This window comes from Pelodiscus sinensis, chromosome 12, assembly GCF_049634645.1.
Source record: "Pelodiscus sinensis isolate JC-2024 chromosome 12, ASM4963464v1, whole genome shotgun sequence".
Lineage (NCBI taxonomy): Eukaryota > Metazoa > Chordata > Testudines > Trionychidae > Pelodiscus > Pelodiscus sinensis.
In genome coordinates this window covers 23,498,399-23,519,079 of record NC_134722.1, presented here as the reverse complement: position 1 = coordinate 23,519,079, position 20,681 = coordinate 23,498,399, and the positions used below count along the sequence as shown (strand labels likewise).

The window sequence follows — 20,681 nt, the reverse complement described above, 5'->3', positions numbered from 1 at the left end:
AATTTACTACAAAATTGTTTTAATAATTTATACTCATTTTTACATTTTGTAGAAATGGTAAGGACATTCATTTTAGATGGCTTATCCCTCTCCCCCAATTGAAGCTGGAAATATGGTTTGAGTGAAAACATTTCTCTTTAAATTTTTGTTAAATTATATTTTGGAAAGCTTAAATTATTTCAAATATAATTTACAGTCGAATTGTGACACTGCTGTAGTAGGGAAGCCATCTCGTCAAACAGATGTCATCCCTATAAAGTTACCCAAAACAAAGACATTTATTGCATAGCATCTGTTTTATGTGAAAGATTCTGAATTGGAACAGTTTCATTTCTTGTTTATGAAATAGTTAGTCCTAAACATCTCTATTCATCATGTTATACAGTAAACGTAAAGGAAACCTTGTAACATGGATATGATTGGATTGTAAATCCCTAATAATGAAGTACTATAGTAATAAGCTACATTATACAAACACCTATTTTTGCTTCTAGAATAAGGATCATCATTTTACTTTCACTCACTCACTCACACACTCTCTCTCTCCCCCCCCCTCTTCTCCCCCCTCCCCCCCCCATCCAGTCTCCAAAAACCCACAATATCATGGTGGGAGGAAAATAATTCCAAACTGGCAATGTAACTACAGTCTGGGACATATTGTGGATCATATTTAAACAGCGTTTTGTTAAAAGAATAAATCTAAACTAATGATTAATATAAGTAATTGCTCCTAAGTGTGTGCTGGCTGGTGGTTAGCTATTTCTAACTGTGCAATCAATTTATTTGTTTGCAGTATCCTTTTATCTTGTTAGCAACTATTTCTTTAAAGTCATCTAACTAGTAAATACTTAATTCCTTACTAGAAAATAAATTCAAATCCAAATTAATTCCCACTAGTGGAATCTTGCTTGCAGACACTTTGTGGTAGAAAGCTTATGGGAGTGCAATAGCAGAAGCCATTTAGTTTCTGCTCTGCTGTGGGGTCTGGACGCTGTTGGTGTTTTATGCTGGAGCCAAAGCATGTTAATCTCCAAAATGTACAGCTCTATAGCTGCCTATATGAATGAGTATGATTAAAAGTGGTTAATACAAACATAATAAATCTGACAGAGGTGTAGCGAAGGTGGGGTGGGGGACATTGCCCCCAGGAACCATGCTGAGGGGGAGCCAGGCTGCGGTGGGAGTGAAGCACACACTGGCCCATGTGACACTTTTGAACAGAGATCCAGGAGCTGGGCTTCGTACTCCTGGCTCTCTACACACTGCGAGCTGAGGCAGCAGGAGCGGCCACTTTAAAGGTTAGATTTCCTTACCCAGCCGTCCCATTCCTCCGGTGCCTGGCTCTGTGGAGGGTGGGGAGAGGATTTGATGGGGGGGGCACTCCCAGTGCTGGGGAGGGCCTGGTTCAGGGGGAGGGGTGAGTGCATTGAATGGGAGGCTCTTGGGGGGAGGGGCTGGTTCTGTGGGAGGGATGAGTGCATTGGGATGGGAGGCCTGGCTCAGGGAGAGGTGTGAGTGCATTGGGATGGAGGGCACTGGAGGGGGGGGCTGGCTCGGGGAGGAGTGAGTGCTTTGGAATGGGGGTACTGGGGGGTGGCCTGGCTCAGGGGGAGGGGTGAGTGTATTGGGATGGAGGGTCGGGGGGGGCTGGCTCTGGGATGGGGTGAGTGAAATGGGATGGGGGGACCTGGCTTAGGGGGAGGGGTGAGTGCATTGGGATGGGGGGACGCTGGGGAGGGGCTGGCCTTGCAGGAGAGGTGGGTGCATTGGGGTTACTTATAATATTTGTAAAATAAAAGATACTTTATAACAAAAGGAAAAATTTAAAAAATAATAGCCTGATAACATTTTAAAGATTAATAGATATATAGATCAGGCAAGTCAAACTTGAAGCCCACTGAGGGCCACACAAATGAAAACGTATAGCTTTCAGGGACACCAAAGAAAATGTATTTCTATTGGAAAGTTGTAATTATTTGTTGTTACAGATTGTTTTAGGTATATTTTATAATATTTTTCATGTCTTGTTTTAATATAATACAATAATTTGATGTGTAAAATTATTTACTCACTCATAAAATAATTTTTAATTTAATTATAAATGTAATGTACTTTTAATTTTTGTAGATTATACATAAGTTGTTTTTTGAAATAAAAATAAGTATAGACCATGGTCAATCAAATAGAACAGGCTTCTATGAAAATTACAGATATTTTGTAAGTTTGAGATTTTGCATAAACATAATTATTCATGCAATTGCAAAAAATTGACATATATTTGATATAAAATTAATATATATTTTGTGATTTTATTTTGAAATAAATAAATAAAACCCAAAACATTAACAAAATATCTCCCTCCACTCCTCCAGAGCCAGGCACTCCCATATCCCCATTCTAACCCAATTCCCCTCCGCTTCTCCAAAGCACCCCCCCTTCTAACCCAGTGCCTCCTCCCTCCCCCAGAATCAGGCACTCCCAACTCCTTCCCTCCCCCATACCTAATACCTGCGTCTCGGAGCCAGTGTCACCGCTGTCACACATTTCTTCCTCAGGCGCTGGGGAGGCATAAGCACAGCAGCTAGTTGTGAGCAGGCACTTGATGCCTGTGCAGAGCAACCCAGCCAGCCGTGGTCTGCACTCGGCCACGTGCTCTAAGCAGCGAGCGGGACGCACTTTATTCTTTTATAAAAATGTAGTGGCAGGCCACAAAAAATTTCAGTTGGGCCACATGCAGCCTACCAGAAGCCTGTTTTGACATACCTGATGTTGATGGTATCATGAGCTTTAGAGGGCACAACCTACTTCCACCCACGGAAGCTTATACCACCTTCTACATAAGGGGTGGACAATAATTTTTGCCCCGGGGCCACTTCAAAAACATTTTAAGTAGCCCTGGGTCAGCCCGGAAGGGGCGGGGCCTAAACAGGAAGGGACAGGGCTACCCAGACCATGATTGGTCTGGGGTGGAGGAGCCCTTTTGCCCCCTCCTTCCCACTAGGCATCCATGCCTCTGGTAGGGCAGGAGGAGGTTTTGCATGCTCCCCCGCCTCCAAGCCCTAATTGGCCTGGGAGGTGGAGGATCAGCAGGGGCTCTGTGGACCGGATCTGACCCACGGAGGATCTTTTGCCTACCCATGATCTACATGTTTTGTTAGTCTTTAAAGTACCACTAGACTATTTTTTGTTCAAGTTTTTCCTGTTACAGACTAACTCGGCTACCCCTCTGAAGCTTCTAAAAATGGTTCTGTACTATACCATTCCTTTTGTCCTCCCTGTTTCCTTTCTCCTTTGGCGAGTTGGGCAGGCAGGGGTTTTGGTAAAAATGTATCTGACATGCACACAGTGCCTGCCCTTCCTCAGCTGGTGCTGGATAATCAGAGCCTCAATTCTAAAGGAGTTGGCATTACTGAAGTGATAGATCACCCCACATTTTGTTGCAGATTTTCCATCTCCCAGTCATAGCAGAGACTTGAGATTAACGTGGCTTTCTCAACTAAAAGTCTTGTACATGTTCAGATGTTGTGATTTTGAACACCTGGAGAGGCCGTCTGTTCAAGGCAAAGTTGGCCTTGAATCTTGATATCTATGGTTTGTGTGAAATTTGGAAGAGCAGCTCAGAGACCCCTCTCTGCTTTACTAAGTATAGAGTCTCCTGGCAGCCTGAAGGAAAAAGTCCTCGTGACAGAGTTGCAGGGTATCCTCAGCCTTAGGCTACTTATTGTTTAAAGTGCCTTCAAGAAAGTGAGGGTGATTCTTGTGTTGTGTGTTCGCTTTTTGTTAGGTGTGTATATATACATGATTATTTAATTTTTATGTCAATTCAGCATCTTCTTCTGGCAGAATTAATGGTTGGTTGTACCTTCCTTAACCGGGACTCTCTGGTCTGGCTACATCCATGGTCCGGCATGACAATATTCCTGGACCACAGAGCCCAAAACCAGGGAGGTCTGGTGGTGGGGTAGGAGTGCAGTAGTGGGGACTGGTGACTCAGCTGGGAGCCCAGTGTGGGAGTAGGGAGTTCAGTATGGTGGGGATTTCTAGCCCCAGCTGCAACCAGCAACTCTTGTGGCCAGCAAGCTACAATCCAACAGTGGCCGCGGAGCTCTGGCCCCAACCCCTGCTGGGGCTATGGAACCAAGCAGCTGCAGAGATCCAGCTCCAGCTGTGGAGCTAAGTGACTGCAGAGCTCTGGACCCTGCTGTGGAGCTCCAGCTGTCCCACTTTGTCCCTGGTAGCAGCGGGACCAGCGGCAGCTAGAAGGCCCCACTGGGGTAACAGTGGGGTCAGACTGCCCTAGTCTGGTATCAGCAGGGCAGGATGGGCCATGAGGAGAGGGACCTCCCCTGTTCTGGCAAATCCACTCATAATGGGTATGTCTACACTACCCCCCTAGTTTGAACTAGGGGGGGTAATGTAGTCATACGGAGTTGCAAATGAAGCCCGGGATTTGATTTTCCCGGGCTTCATTTGCATAAAGCCGGCCGGTGCCATTTTTAAATGCCGACTAGGTCGGACCCCGTGCCGCGTGGCTACACGCGGCACGGACTAGATAGTTCGGATTAGGCTTCCTAATCCGAACTATTTGTACACCTCGTTCCAGTGGTCTGGCACTCCTGATAGTGTGGCACCAACTGGAACCTGGAAATACTCCGGCCAGCCAGACTATTGGAGCTGCTCTGCCCCCGGCTTCCCCGAGTCAGCTGCTGCTGAAACTGACCAGCGGCTGACTTGCAGAAGCCGGGGGCGGTGCTGCTGGGTTGGTCCCACAGCGCCGCCCTCTCCCACGCTGCGCAGTTCCCCGCCAACTCCACCCCCACCCCAGACCCGTCATCGCCCCCCTTCCAGTACTCCGGCATATCTGATAATCTGGCACCCCCTGGGTCCTAAAGATGCCGGATTATCGGAAGTTTACTGTAGTTGCAACAGTATAAGAGCTTTCAGCTTACAAATTAAAAGAATGTGTAAAAATTCTTAACAGTATTAGTAACCTCAGCACATTGTAGGTGGTCTATCAAATTTCTGCTTTGGCAGTAATTATAATCAAATGCTGATCGGCACCTGGATCTTCAGAGACTTTAAATCTTAGAGTTTCATTCAGATTGCCTTTATTCTTTTCTGATATTATTATTGATATTGTTATTGTGTATCCTTTATCAGTTTTATCTTTCTGATTCCTGAACTCTCCTTTAGGTCAAGGCATTTGGGCTGGGCTTTTGTCCTGACAAATTAAAGAAGCAATTCAATCTTTTCCACATGCTTTCTCTTGTACACAAGGTCTAGAACGCTGTTAATATAGAACAATCATCAAACGTTTAAACACCTGTTCATGTCAGATTCTGTGACTCTGGCAGCACAGGTGAAACAGCAGTTTAGGACTTCGGTCCACTGCAGTCCTGACTTTGTAAGGTAGGTGTAGGCAATAAAATGGCAGCAGTTCGCCAGAGTTAGCTCCTATTGAGCTGCCACAGCTATATTTACCTATGCCTCCTCAGGGTACTGACAAGGGAAGCTCCCTTTGTCCAGTGGTATCTACAGGAAATAGCATGGACCAGGATAGCCTGCTGGTGTCAAGGTTACTTTTAGCAACATGTAGCCAAACCAAAAGATAAATCTTTCTTCCCATCTGGAATCTGCTCACAATACTACTAGCTCTCCCTCCGTATCCATTCAACCTGATGGTATCTAACTCTTTTGTGGGTGGGTGGGTGGGTGAAGGAAGGCAGAGATCTGCTTCCTGGTTACAGTCATGTTAGCAAAAAGTTTTGAAATCTCTGTTTTTACAAGATTTTAACCTTCTTATGTCTTCAGCGGAGAACAAAGTTGTCCTTGAGCCTCAGAATCATTCATTTCCAGGTTAGATTTCCTTCCATGATGCATTCTTTCTTGATTTGCCCAGGCCTCAGCACTCAAAAGAAAAAGTATTGCATAGTAGGTATGAATAGTATTGTTACAATGTATCTTAGTAGAAACGTTTCTCTTCTTTCCTTTTAAATGCCTACACCTCAAAGCATCCAAATCAGCAGCCCCCAAACCAAAAAAGGTTCCTCACTCCTGGTTTATATCCTAACCTAATCTAAAGAGTCTCAAACTTTTTTGAAAAGATAGCGTATGAGTGGGAGATAAAATGGATCTCTTAACCAGAACTTATTCAGGAAGCTTTTGATTTAGTTTGTTTTGTTAATTTTTTTCTTCTTTATTAGTGCCAGCCTGTTCCTTTGACTTCATTCTGCGGTGCAGTGAAAATGCTGAGCCCAGCATTTTCTGTAGCATCATAATATTACAAATTTTACGTCCTGACTTCAGGAACCAGAGAAGGGGAGAGGCTGGGTTGAGAGAGAATGCTCTTCCTAAATCTTAATGGCTCTAGTAAATAGCTGGGAGCATACAGAATATCTCTGGTAAGCTAAATGTACATGTATTAGGTGTAGCTGTCCATTTCTAGTTTGCTTCGTTGTTAAGTATCACTTCAAAATGTTAAAAAATGTTTCATAATCCTATTCAGTCTGAAACTATCATCCTAAAACTTCCTATAGTAGAAAAAACATATTTTTAAAACAATGAAATGTATTGCACACAGGAAACAAGTCTTCAGTCCAGAAACTCTATAGATGTGATGTATGTGACTACACAAGCACAACTTATGTTGGAGTACGAAATCACAGACGAATTCATAACTCTGATAAACCATACAGGTGAGTGTCTGAATAGTCATTCATTGTCACTGGGCTTTAGAACTGTAACTAAAAAGTTTAAATTGCTGATGTGTTTATTTTAATGACTGTTTTTAGGGTATCATTGTAGAAAACATTTAATATCAGTTTAAAAGTTCTACTAAGAAGTAAATGAAATTAATCCATTAAAAAATGGAAGGAGCTGCAGACTCAGTCAAACTATATATTTAGAATCCAATAAGTTACTTGGGATGGTGCAACAGTATGTATTTTCAGTTGTAGATATCATCTTTTTTTTCTGAATTTGAAACAATGAAATATGACACTTTGGAGGGGTAAATAATGAAAATGTTATCATATTTTACATTAAATAGTTCATTAATGGTCTTGAAGTGAGGTACGAATCTGCATTCTCTGTAAAGTTGAGACTGTGATACCCAATCATGTTTAAAACTTTAAAAGCTTTGTTTTAAACTAATTAAACAACAAATAACAAGGTTCAAATGCCTCAGTGGACTGGGTCTCCAAACTTTTTAACCGCAAGATCACTTTTTCAATATAAATGCAATGTAAGATCTACCTCAGACCCAAATACCTTTGCCCGGCTTCCTTCCTGCCCCACTCCACCCCTTCTCTGAGGCCTCCCACTGCTCACTCCATCCCCTTTCCTCCCCCATCCTCACTCACTTTCACCAGGCTGAGGTAGGGAGTTGGAGTACAGGCTCTGTTCTTGGGCCAAGGGGTTTGGCATGTAGGTGGGGCTTTAGCACAAGGTGGAGGATTGGGGTCCAGGAGGGGTGTCAGGGTGTAAGCTGTGGGAAGGAGTTTGGGTGCAGGGGAACTAATGTCTGGGGCAGGAGGTTGGGTGTAGGAGGAGAAGCAGGGCTGGGACAGCTTCCGGATGGTGGAGTAGTAGAGTTTAGGAAGGCTTGCTCCTGCCCTACCCCTGCACCACTCCTGAAAGCAAATGGCATGTACAGCAGTGGCTCCATGGAACCATGTGCTGTCCCTCATCTGCAGGCACAGCCCACAGCTTCTACTGGCCACAGTTCCCCATTACTGATCAATGGGAGCTACAGGCGTGGTGTCTGCAAACAAGGACAGTGTGTGGAGACTCCTTGCTCTGCGCCTTTCAGGGCCTGCAGGGACATGCCAGCCACTTCCACAAGCACCACAGGGATAATTACTCCAGCCACGACACGTTAGACATTTGAGAACTCACTACTCAAAGAATTAAATTTAAGTGTAAGATAGAAATGAAAACTATGATATGCACAGACCAGTCAAAAGCAAAAACAGCACACTTTGCAAGCTGTACAAGAAGTATCAACAACAGTGTGTGTTTGTGGGAATGACAGTGACACAGTGTGAGAGTGACAGAGATTGGCATTGCCATGCTCTCTACAGCCCCTTCTCTCTGTGTGGAAATAAGGTACTTGAAGTGGGGGGAAGATGGATACCCTGACATCGCGCTCCCCATCTTCTTTCTCCCACACCCTTCACAGCAAGCAGGAAGCTTTTGGTGGCATCTCCAAGGCAGAGGGTAGGAGCAGCATGACAGTCGGTGGAGGGGCAACTGAAGTGCTAGTGCTTGTTAGCTTCCCAGCCAAACCAGAGGCTCCAAGATCTACCAGTAGATCCTGATCTACTGGTTGGTGACCATTGTCATAGTGTCTTCACAGAGTTCTAGCAGGACTTGAAGATTTACTTTAGAATCCAACACTTATAAGATGAGCTTTTTTATTGTGGTGAGGGATCTCTCCTTTAGATTCCCAAGAGTTATTTGTTCAAACTTGACAGCGCTGTGGAAATCCAGTCTTCCAGCAGGAAAGAAAAGAACAAACCAGAAAATATCCTCTACAATCAGTGATGGCTGGCTGTTGATATAAGTAGTGAGGTGGAAGATACCAGAAATCCTCCTTTCCTGTCCCCAGTAAGGATGTAAGTGACTAGTCAGGTAGCTTATCAGGTAGTCGAATCACTACTCGACTAGTTTCTCCCCCACCCCCCACTTTGCTACCTCTATCGGCAGCGGGAGAAGCAGGTTTCCCCCCAGCACCGTCTCCATGGGGGGCTAGGAGAGGCAGAGTTGCAGTGGGGGAGCAGATGTGAGCTGGGACTCAGCTGTTCTGGCTCACGCCCGGTCCTAGAAGCTGCACCTCTGCTTTTGAAATGCTTTTCAAAGGCAGAAGTACAGCAGTTGGGACCCTGCTCACCCCAGTCCCAGAAACTGTGCCTCTGCCTCCCCTGTCCTGGTTCCCCACTGCTCCTCTGCCCTTGAAATGTAGCAAGAGTCATGTTTTTGCCCAGATCTGACCTAGAATGCTTTGGTGTGAACATAGGCTACAAAAGTGGACTCTAATTGGACTCTCATTGCTCTCGCCAATTTCCCTCTTACAGAATAGAAAACTGAGATCCTTACAATAAAAGGTTGTATAAGAGAGAGTAGTATTTATTCCTTTAAGATCTTGTCTAGATTACAACTTGCATTGATATACTTTACATCACTCTGAGATATGAATAATCTGTATCCCATAGCGACTTAAATTATACTGACATAAACACCAGTGTAGACATTGCTCTGTTAGTGGGTGAGCTTCTCTTGCCAACATAACTGCTTTCCCTAATGGGCAGGGAAGTAAATAAGCCAAGGGAGAACTCTCTCCATTGGTTTTTAGTGTCTCAACTACAAGTGCTACAGTGGCACAGCTCTTGTTACTCGACACTGGCGACATAGTGGATTGATTTAAATCACCAAATGGAAAGCATCAGTTCGTCACTAATCTTAATCGACTTTTCCATTTATACTTAATTTATTTACTAATAAAGGCCCATGCTTATTATTTGAGAGAACCATTAAAACATGCTTGTTCACAACTGATAGCATGTTTAAAGTATATTTAGCGTATCTTTCTGTTACCAAGGAGAGTACACTATAACTATTAATTTAAGTAAACCATTTTATATATTTATTTATTTATTTATTTATGTATTTATTTCAGTCTTATTTATTGTACATTTTAGTATGTTAAAAATGATGATATTCTTATTTACTAGATAATTTACTTTTTGCTCATTTGTGTCAGGCAACATTAGGATAACTAGAATTTAAACACACAAACTACATAATGTATTTTTATTAAACCAAAATGGTCAAATATTTTAGATACGTACATTTATTTTATCAAAATGCATTTTACATTTATAACTGAATGATTTACTAAAGGATCAGAAGGATTAGTCAGTAGTCAATGAATTCATCTCAGCCTGGGAAATTTTTCAAGCATGCCTACATTGAAAGTGACTTGCGTTTAAGTTCCTACTTCCCTCAGTCTCTTGAAAATGAAACAACAGCCTCCTAAGTTACTTAGGCTCTTTTTCACGCTGTTAAAACTACAGGATGCACCTCTATAAACCAGCGTGCTGTGGAAGGTGGGGGGGCCGGGAACCTGTGCAATGCAGAGGAAGGAGGAGCACATAGCAAAGCTGGTCTACGCGGGGAAGGGCTGGCAAACAGCTCAGCTGGATTGCAGCGGGGGCAAGAGCCAGTGTGTGCAGCTCAACTGGACTGTGTGGGGAGACGGAGGGTGGGAAGCTCGATGCAAGACCCAGCTGGGAAGCCTGAGAAGGGAAGAGGGCAGGAGGTGGGGCTGGTAGTGCTGGGGCAATAATGATCTTCCATGGTCCTTAAAAATCTCTCTTCTGGAACCAGTCAGGTCCTGAGAGAGCTCATCTTCATCCTCCTTGTTTTTATTCATTGACTTGAAAAAAAGTTTCCCTTCCTTTTTTAACTCCCAGTCCGTTTTGCAGCTTTGAAAATATTTGTTGCCTGCCGAAGAAACTGCAGTGAAAATCTGGTTTAATACTTGACCAAACTCTGGTTTTAGGTGCTTAAAGTAGTGTAGTGTGTTCTTATACATCTACCTTGCTATTTTGAGCTGAGAATATTGTAGAGAAAAATAAACAAAGTAAATGCTTCAGTCATCTGCTTATTTACTGCCTGCAATTTAACTTTGTTTTGGGGAATTTGTTTCTTTAGAGACCCTAGAAGTTCTTTCCACATTTCAACAGCAGCAATAATCTTTTTGCAGTTTGCTCTAGCTATGGAAATATAGGTTTTGGTGTAGTCAACCTATCTTCAACATTTCTCTTTAGTTCAGTTTGACTGTTAGCTGTGACAGTTCCATCTATTGTCATTATTTTCTTCACAAATTATCAAAGAGGCCTGATCTTAATAAATAGTTCAAAACAGTCAACCACTGAATTCCATTTGTCTCTGAGGGCATATCTACATAATACCATTATTTCAGAATAATTGACATTATTTCAAAATAACAAAGTGCGCATCTACACACAAGCAGTTATTTCGACATAATATCAAAATAATGTCCAGAAGGAGGACTACTTATTCCGACTCCTGTAACCCTCATTTTATGAGGAGTAAGGGAAGTCAGAGGAAGAGTGTTTTATTTCAAAATAAGTGCTGTGTAGACGTGCCCAAATTCAAAATAAGCTGTATCAACTTAAGCTACTCAATTAACATAGCTCAAGTTGCATAGCTTGTTTTGAGTTTAGCCATGCTGTGTAAACATACCCTGACAGAGCTATACACCTGACACTTGAATTTTTATTCAGTTTGTTATAACTTTTACTGCTCCTACTTTTTAAGTATTCTAATATATGGGCATTTTCTGATATAGCTGTTGTTTCTGTATGATAGACAAACATCGTCATCTGTAACATAAAGATAATTATGTATAATGTTTCACCAATCTAGACTCATATTAACAACTTCCTCATTTATTTTTATATATTGTTCAGTTTCCACCTCTGACATTGTGTCCAGTAAAGTTTGCTCCAATAGGTGAAGCGTAGTCTTGTCATAATGGTTGAACCACATCAATGAAACATTTGTTCTGAACAAGATGAAAAGAATGTGTTGCAGAAATGAACCACAAAAGCAATTATTTTTATCTATGCAATCTGTCTGGAATTTAGTCCTGATTACATACTCATCCGTGATTTTACTGAATGATGAATTTTTGATTTGGGTTTGGAGGATTTGTACAAGTAATGTTGTATTTCATACCAGCAGATGAATCTGAAGTTGTAGACGCTACAAATGATGAATCTTAAAATCCCTTATTTCTGAGATGGACCCTGCAATAAAATGATAAAAAAAAAAAGTCCCTCTCTGAGTGCTACTCAGTGCTCTTTATTAAAACAATGAGAGTGTAAATGAAAAACTGTTGCAGATGCGTGTACCCCCTGTTTAAAATTATATAATTTTTTGATCCGAGATTTGTAGGGATAATACTTATGATTTATTAATTATCTAAATCTGTTTAAATCCACATCTCTAGCAGCCTTCCAAACAACTGGCAAAAAATTAAAAACACTTAAAATATTGAAGTGCCTAATAAACTTTACATTTTACTTTTAAAACAGACAGTCTTTGCCCAGGGTGTCTGATTATATTGAACAATTCCACAAACTAAAATACCAATTATATTTTGAATAGAATAAACATTCTGAAATTCATAAGTAATCCACCCAAAATACAAATTTATGACAATCTGAGATATTGTTTACTAACATAGTAAACATGGTAGGTAGACAATAAGAATGGTGCAGAAATAAGTTTACTAACCAACTGATCCAGATTGTTGATATATACTCATATCACCTTCGAAGTCATTGTTTTCTGAGGAGTATGTTTCATAATATTTCATTCTGATAACCAAGCCTTTCACCTCTTTATTGTACTGTTTACATTTGGCATATTTGTTTTTTACCCAGAAGTACAGGAATTTCTTAAAAAATATTTCTAAATACGGTCTTTTTTTTTATGATGTCCAGCTATGGAATTTATTTCTCCAGTTCCCAGATCTTGAAATCAACAGTAGATGCTGCACTCTGAAAAATGTTGTCCCTTCTTACAGTGTTCTGTTTTGACGCCAGAGTTGCTTCTTTTTGATTACATGTTCTGTGCCTTTTCCCTTGGATCAAACTTTTAATTCAGTACATGACCTATTGTGCCATAATTTATAAAACTTGACCTTAAAAAATTGGGTTCCCCTGTTTTTTCATAAAGAAAAGCAGCCTTTAACTCAAGTTTTTTTATAAAGGCTTATACATTCTGCATTTTTTATTTAGATGTTTTAAGAGATGATCATAAGTTTAGATTTTACTAAAGATTTTACTTTCTTGTATTAAATTGAGATTTCATTATAAACAGGTTTATTTAAACGAATTAATTACAATTAAAATCCAATTTAAATAAAAATCCAATTAAAAATCATCAATTTTTGTCCATGCTGTTTGTGAGTTATGAAGGAGGACATACTGAAGTCTCTGATAAAGTCAAGTTTCTGCTCAAACATACATTTTTATGGTGGGGGGGTATAAATGATGATTAGCATTCTGAGGAGACAAGGAAAGCTCCTGGGGAAGGGCAGAATGATTAAATGTATAGGTAAACATTGCAGTTCTTCTGATTAAATCTATTGTTTCATAGGATATCAGCTTTAGAAAGGACAAACTTGTGAGAGCCTCTTTGACCTGCTTGCTTTTGTGAAGGTGAATATTTCTGGAGAAATATGAATGCCAGATATGCAGTGATTAAGATCTAATTTATTCCCATATACTGATTACAGTTTCTATATACTAAGTGATATTCTGTGTACATTGGGTTTATTTTGAAAGTGTTCTCAGTTTCATTTAAACCCTTTTGGCCCAGAGGTTTTGGGTGTTTGTGTTGTTTCAAGTAGCCTGTTGTCTAAAGCAGAGAGAATATACAAAATATCCAGGGTCTATTTTGTTTTGTCAGCACACTGTCTATGTTGTGAAGACCAAAACTATAACTGATTTAAGGGGAAAAAAACTGTAACTGGTTTAGGGAGTTCATCAGTAGTTTTTCACTGAGATGGGTGGGAATGGTGTCCCTAAGGTTTATTTGCCAGAAGCTGGGAATAGGCCACAGAGGATGGATTACCTGTTCTGTTTATTCCCTTTGAGGCACCTGGTATGGTCAGTGTTGTAAGACAGGATACTGGATAAGATGGATACTTTGGTCTGACCCATTCTTATGCTCTTTGAAATTTTTAAGCTAAATTAATGGTAGTGGATACTGATTTCTGATTTGTTTTTGGTTGGTAGGATTGTCTGATAAAGGACAAATTAGAGACCATTATCTGCTGGCAACATTTAAATTGCTTCTTCCTCTTGAGCTTTGAAAGGTGGCCACTCAAAGTGTATTTCATTTTATATACTATTATATATGTGTGTGTGTGTGTGTGTATGTATGTGTATATGATATATATATGAATGTATGGTAAATATTGTATGAAACTAATTCAAGAGAGGGTACTTAGTCTTGAGAAGTTAGATTATCACTGTTGCCTTTTTTCCTCTAGTTTCAAATGTTAGTCCTTGTTGTAATACTCATTAATATTTTAAGTTGCAAAACAAAAATCACGTAATTGGAGTACTTATTTACTTGGTAACAGTCAAACCAAACAAATAGGGCCTGATACTAATGTGTGTAAAAGTCCCCTTGGCTTGATTAGGAAATTAGCAGGCAAATCATATTTTGTGTTCTTGACCAGACAAGTACTTTTAATTGCATAGGAAACATACTGGATTATTTATTGGATATCTTTGAAATGACCATGCAGGTGACATAACGACTTTCCTGCCTATGTAGTAATACCTAATCTAATTATAGGTTGTTTTAAAAGAGTTAAATATAGAGTACTGTATATCTATTATATTTGATTTTTAATAACTTTTTTTAAGAAACAGCTAAATTCTTGAAAATTGTATACCTATAGTATTTTAATTGAATTGAATGGCTTTAGTAAATAAGGGTATGCCTTTAGTAAATAAGGGTATGTCTATACTACAGCATTATTTCGAAATGTTATTTTGAAATACTGTAGTTAATTCGAAATAGCTTATTTCAAAATAACGCGTCTACACACAAAATGCATTTTGAAATAGCGTTTTGCTATTTCAAAATAGCGTGTCCACACTGAGTGGACGCTGAAGTGCATTTAAGGCCGGCTGGAACCCGGTCTGGCAGGGCATCCGGTCAGGAGTTACTTTGTGTGATTGCTGCCTGAGGCTATCTGAGGCCTGTGCTTAAAGGGATTCTCCTCTCCTTCCCCCCCCCCCCCCCCCCCCCCTCCGGACAGCCAGTTGTTAGCTTTCCCTGCTTGCTTGCCTACTTCGATGAGGGACAACAAAGCATTTTGTCTCTGCGTGCTCTGGTTGCCCTCACTCGGGACACCACAGCACTCTGCAACATGGAGCCAGAGATACCCCTAGGCACTCTAGTGCTTCTCATGGTCGTGTTGTTGCAGGCCTGGTTGCACTTTCTGCAGGCTGCCATCCAGGAGGTCCATCAGGGGGCTGTCAGTATCCAGTGTCCTAAGGGAGAACTTCCACCCTGAGAAGCACTAAGAGCCTCCCTGGTCTGCCCCACTAGGGGCTTGTGCCTCATTCCTCTCTCACTTCCTTCCACTTGCCCCTCCCTAACTCCCTTTCCTGGTGTCAAATAAAATACATGTATTTTCATGACCACAAACTCTCTTTATTTAACAAAATGGGGGGGGGGGGGATGAAACTCTGGTGAGACTGGGGAAAGGAAGCGGGAGACGGGAGGAGAGAATTTGGGAGAGGGGAGGGGGAAACCCTCTGGAAAGGGAAAGAAGGGGAAGGGGAAGCTCAGGATTCAGTGTTCGGGGTCTCGCCGGACCAACTTGATTTTCATGCAGTCCTGCTCCTGGGTTCACGTGTGACCTTTGGTGGCCAGGCTGGCAGCTATCCTGCCATAGACGGCCGCGTTCCTCCATCTAGTGTGGAGATCATGGACATTGGGGGCATCCCCCCAAACCTGAATAAGGTCCATTAATTTCACCCTTGACCAGGAAGGCACCCACCTTCTCCAGCCCCTGTCAGGCTCCTGGGAGCTAGCAGACTGCTTCTGGGGAGCGGTGGAGGGCTGGCTGCTAGTGGCTTGCTGGCTCATGTTTGGGGGCCACTGGGTCAGGGGCAGTGACTGCTGGCTCTGGGCTGGCGGGCTTGGACTCTTGGCACTGTGGCCAGAGTCAACCCTTTTGAGGGCTCCAGGGAGGGAGAGGAGTGTTCTTGGTTGAGGCTGGAGTGGCCACCAGGGCACCTTGGGAAGGCTGGAGGCCCCTTATTTCGATATAACTGTCTACACAGCACTTATTTCGAATTTGGCATTATTCCTCGTGGAATGAGGTTTACCAAATTTGAAATAAGCGCGCCGCTATTTCGAATTAATTTCAAAATTGCGGTTTGTCTGTGTAGACGCTCTTAAAGTTATTTTGAAATAAAACAACTTTGCTGTGTAGACATACCCTAGGTGATGCTTTAATCTATCTACAGGAAGGTTGGTTGGTTTTGGGGGGGGGTTTTACATGGAATATTTTGATTTTTATGCACATTGTGCAGTGGCCACAGATCTAGTTTTGAGGTATCTAGGATGTTTTTCTTTCAATGGAGATATTTTTTACTTTTAAATTAAAAATTCAATAATAAAATTAATTAAGCAGCATGCTCTGTCATCTTTTTCCACAGGCACCTAATTGCAGCTCTGTTTATAGTATATCCAATTTCTGTTTTTAAAAATATTTGACACTTATTAGTTTTCTTAATAAGTGAAAGATAATATTTAAGTGACATGAGAAGGTGTGGATGCCTTAATATAAGGAGTAAGGAGAACTTGTAGTCTTGAAGCAGGAGATCTGCCAGGAACATGGCATTACAATACCTCTATTAAGGTTTTTTGCCTTGATCTGACATAGCCTGGCACCTATCCTTGGGATAGACATGGGTACATCTGAGCCCCTTTTACAGTTCATGAAACTCGTTGATTTCAGTAAGATTTTGCAGGATGCAAATCTGAGTGGAATTTGGAGTTCATGAAAATAACTTGCACTCAAATTTTATGCTAAAAATGTACATAATCTGATACACAGAAATAATAATAAAGATCTAGACTTGTGTAAACTACTATTCTTACAATTTTTCAGAAATACAAATACTAACTCTTGGAGCTTTTATTTGTGGAACAGTACTGGTGGTCAACTATCAGAGTGTTGGGATCATTCACTTGTTGTTGTTTCTTCAGATGTCGGGTATGTGACTTCGCTACAACAAATATGAATAGTTTGAAATGTCATATGAGGCGCCACCCACAGGAGCACCAGGCAGTGCAGCTAATGGAACAGTACAAGTATGTAACAGTTATCAGTTGGCAAAAGCAACAGTAGTGTGATTTTGTTGCCTTATGAAATGAAGTGTAGTTTGGATTCATTGCTTTTTCTGTAGTCTAAATAAGACAATAACTTGGATAGATAGTCATGAGTTATTTTTTTCTCCCTGTCTCATTTTCTATTGCAAGCTAAAATAATACAAAAGCAAAAGTATTGGATCTAATTTAGTAATTTTAATAACTCCATGTGAGAGAATATCTGGATTTGTATCATGTTGTCCTAGAAAAGAACACAAGTCTTACTAGTCACTTATGTCTGTGTATATTTGGTAAATAAGTGTCAATAGTAGTCAGTTCCCACATGTTATATATTGAGAGAGAATTTTATTAAGCAAATGTTTGTTTAAAAAAAAATTGAAAGCAAAGACAAATTTAACAAGATACGGTACAGTGAAATCGGCAGTCAATGGTGGGTTACAGCAAAAACAAGCAAGCATAAAAGGTTTAAAAGCGATAGGCCTTGTTCCAGACGTAGGTGGGAAGGGTGGTATTGAAGGCTTAGTCCATAAGTGTCCTCGGGGGCACCACCCATAAAGGAAAACAAAGTCTTTGTCTCTAACATAGTTCATAAGTCCATGGGTGGAGCTGGCCCCGTGGTGTGGTCTGTCCTGCGTCCTCTTCTGTCCAGTGGTCTACCTCAGTGTTTCTCAACCAGTGATACAAGTACCCTTAGGGTACTTGAGAGAAGTCTGGTGGGGGTAGGTTAACACAACTGAAATGTGGAGAAAACTGAATTTTTGAATTTTTGTTCAGCGTTTTATTATTTTTGTTCTTTTTACACCCTAAAATTTCATCGCCTGCCCAGCTATGATTAAGTTGTTTAAACAAATGTGTTGCAAAGGTAGAAAAAAATTGTGTCTCGGAAAACTGTAGGTACTGGGGGTACTTTTTTTTTTTTTTTTTAAAGAGGTACTTTATATTATAAAAAAAAAAAAAAAAAAAAAAGTGTTGAGAAACACTGGTCTACCTGAAACAAGAAGTAAGCATAGTCCATCAGGTAAAATAAGTTAATGCTTCCCCTGATCTGGTCCCTACTACACTTGATCTTAGCCAAAAGGCTTGGCTACCTAGTGCCAACTTGCAATAAGGAATTGAAAACCTAGGACAAAAACAAAATTGCAAAGTCACTAAACAACTCATACTGCAGGACTGGTCAGGCAATCAGAGCCACTGGAATTAAACACATATATAAAAGTCATGATCTCAAGAAAACAATTCATATTCTTCACAATTTCGAAATGTAAACTTAGACTTTCAGTGTTAAAACATTAGTTATACGGGGTGTGGAAAAAAAACACACTCCTGAGCAATAAAGATTCCAGTGCTGAAAAGTGCCAGTGGAGATGGCACTTTGCTCCCGCCATAAAGCTACTGGCCCTCTACTGGGAAGTGTTGTGTGTTTTGTTTTGTTTTAATTTCCGGGAGAGCTCTTCCCCCACCAATAAAAATTAGTCGCTGCACTGCACCGTAGGCAGTGTGGACATACGTTAAACCTCATAACTACACTCCTTTTCAAGAGCATTTTAGTAGCACTAGAAACCATACACTCTGAAACCTCACAGTATGCTCTGTAAATCAGCATTCTGCGGCGTTACTTAGGATTACTGAAAACTTCCACATCTCTGGCTTCTCGTGTCCCTGATGATCTGCTGTGTCAAAGGCTATGAGATAATTTTTACAATATGTCCATTTAGGACATTCTTGAACAGTGAAGCTTAATAATTCAGCACCGGATAACTCTGTAGGGCAAATTAAACTGAATTCTTATTGGGTTGCCAACCCTCCAGATTGGCCTGAAGTCTTCAAGAATTAAAGATTAATCGTTAATTAAAGGTTATGTCATGTCATGAAATCTGCAGGTATATATCCAACAAAAATTGGCAACCCTAATTCTGTATGATGATTTATATTATAGAAATAAGGGACTCGATTGCCAGGTACTAGACACAACTGCAGAATGACCTAGTTTCTGTCAGCTAAGTCTTCTATAGGACAACAGACTGCAAAATTAAGTGGTCTTCCCTGTCTTTTTTAGTAAAAGTGTAATGGGGATAATGTAAAAATATAGTGTGTAAAACATTGGCCTAGATCGGCAAACTCATTTTATAGCCTCACATGTTGTGCAATATGCTTATATATTGAACTATGGACAGTAATCCACATACTCAGCTTTGATTTTAAATGAATGACAGCTGAAGGTACTTGATACCTAATAGCATTAACTCCATGGTGTTATATAATTCTGAAAGCAAAAATGTGATACTAAGTGACTGAGCTAGGAGTCTGCTCTTTGAACTATAAGAATTCAAAAATAAGTATTGAACTCTCACTTCAGTTACTTTGTACTAGGGATGTGAATGAGTAGTTGACTACCTGATAATCAGGAGCCTATCGGGTAGCACTATTGACTATTCGATAACTCACACACACGCCGCTCTGCATTCTTAAAGGGACAGAGAGGAGCCGAAATACAAAGATGCTGACTCAGTCTCTGGTCCCCCATCAGGTCTCAGGACAGCCCTCCCCCGCGCTGCCACTTTGCATTCTGAAAGGATAGAGCAGCCGCTCCCATGGGGGTGTCTCAGCACAAGCTCCCCCTCCCTTCCATTGCCATTCTACATTTTTAAAGGGACCGAGGCGAGCAGGACCAGCTGCTGCTGCTCTGTCCCTTTCAGAATGCAGAGTGGCAGCGCGAGGGAGGGGCTGTCTTGAGATCCAACAGGGGACCAGAGACTGAGGCTATGTCTACACTGCAGAGCTTATCCCAGAAAGCTAAGCCACGTCCAAGAAACGTGTCTGCTTTTTCAGAACAATTTCTATTGTATGAGGAAGAAGGTATGTGTCGAAAAAGGAGGTTTTTCTGAAATTTGGCCCCATGTAGACGGGCCAAATTTCAGAAAAGTCTCTTCCAAAAGAAAAGCAGAAAAAGATACACAAATTGCAGTTCGCAATTTGCGTATCTTTTTCCAACTTTTCTTTGCAGGCGAGACATAGCCTGCGTCAGCGTCTTTGCACACCGGCTCCTCTCTGTCCCTTTAAGAGTGCAGAGAGGCAGCCAGGAGTTGTTCTGACATCCAACGTGAGCCAGAAGTGAGCACTTTTATTGCCCTTCCTTAACAACTAGTGAGCACTTTTATTGCCCTTCCTTAACAACAACAACTACTAGCAAATTAATCACTACTTAACATCCCTGCTTTGTACCAGTGGTTCTCAATCTGTGGTTCATGGGCCACTTGTGGTCCAATCGACACAGTGCTGCAGCCCATGTAACATCCTCAGGGTACTAGATGTAGTATCGGATGTGCCCACAATGGTAAATAGGTTGAGAATTATTGCTTTATACTACCAAACCTGAACACTGAATAAGGCAAAGATTCTGCAATAAAATAGTACTCAAGCATGTAATTAGAGACTTAAAGTGGGCCAGTAATATTTTTTTATTGGACAAACTTCTGTTTGGTGAAAGAGTTTTCCAGCTACTCAGAGCTATTCTTTAGGTCTGGAAAAATAGAATTTCCTCTTTTTGGGGGGGGAGGGGGAGACTTTGTTAGTAGAAATTGAAGCCATCGCAAATTCAGACTGCTGTAGTTGAGACTGATCCTGCTGCCATTTAAAGTCAATGGCAAAATTCCCATTTACTTGTGTCAGGCAGTATTAGGATTTCCATATGATTATACTACTAGACAATATTTTTAATACTTTCA

General features: G+C 41.1%; 1 protein-coding gene across 5 annotated transcripts in view; it reads left to right on the top strand.

Annotated features, from left to right (window-relative positions):
• ZNF507 (zinc finger protein 507) overlaps positions 1–20,681 on the top strand; it is a 40,008-nt gene that overhangs the window by 12,939 nt on the left and 6,388 nt on the right. For 3 of the 5 annotated variants that reach the window (XM_075940141.1, XM_075940142.1, XM_006121219.4), the window contains 2 exons: positions 6,581–6,695; positions 16,834–16,938. In XM_075940141.1, the coding sequence (XP_075796256.1) occupies positions 6,581–6,695; positions 16,834–16,938 (220 nt within the window). Of the gene's footprint in view, positions 1–6,580; positions 6,696–13,191; positions 13,254–16,833; positions 16,939–20,681 lie in introns of those variants that run through there. The other 2 variants (XM_075940144.1, XM_075940143.1) reach the window with 2 other exon arrangements.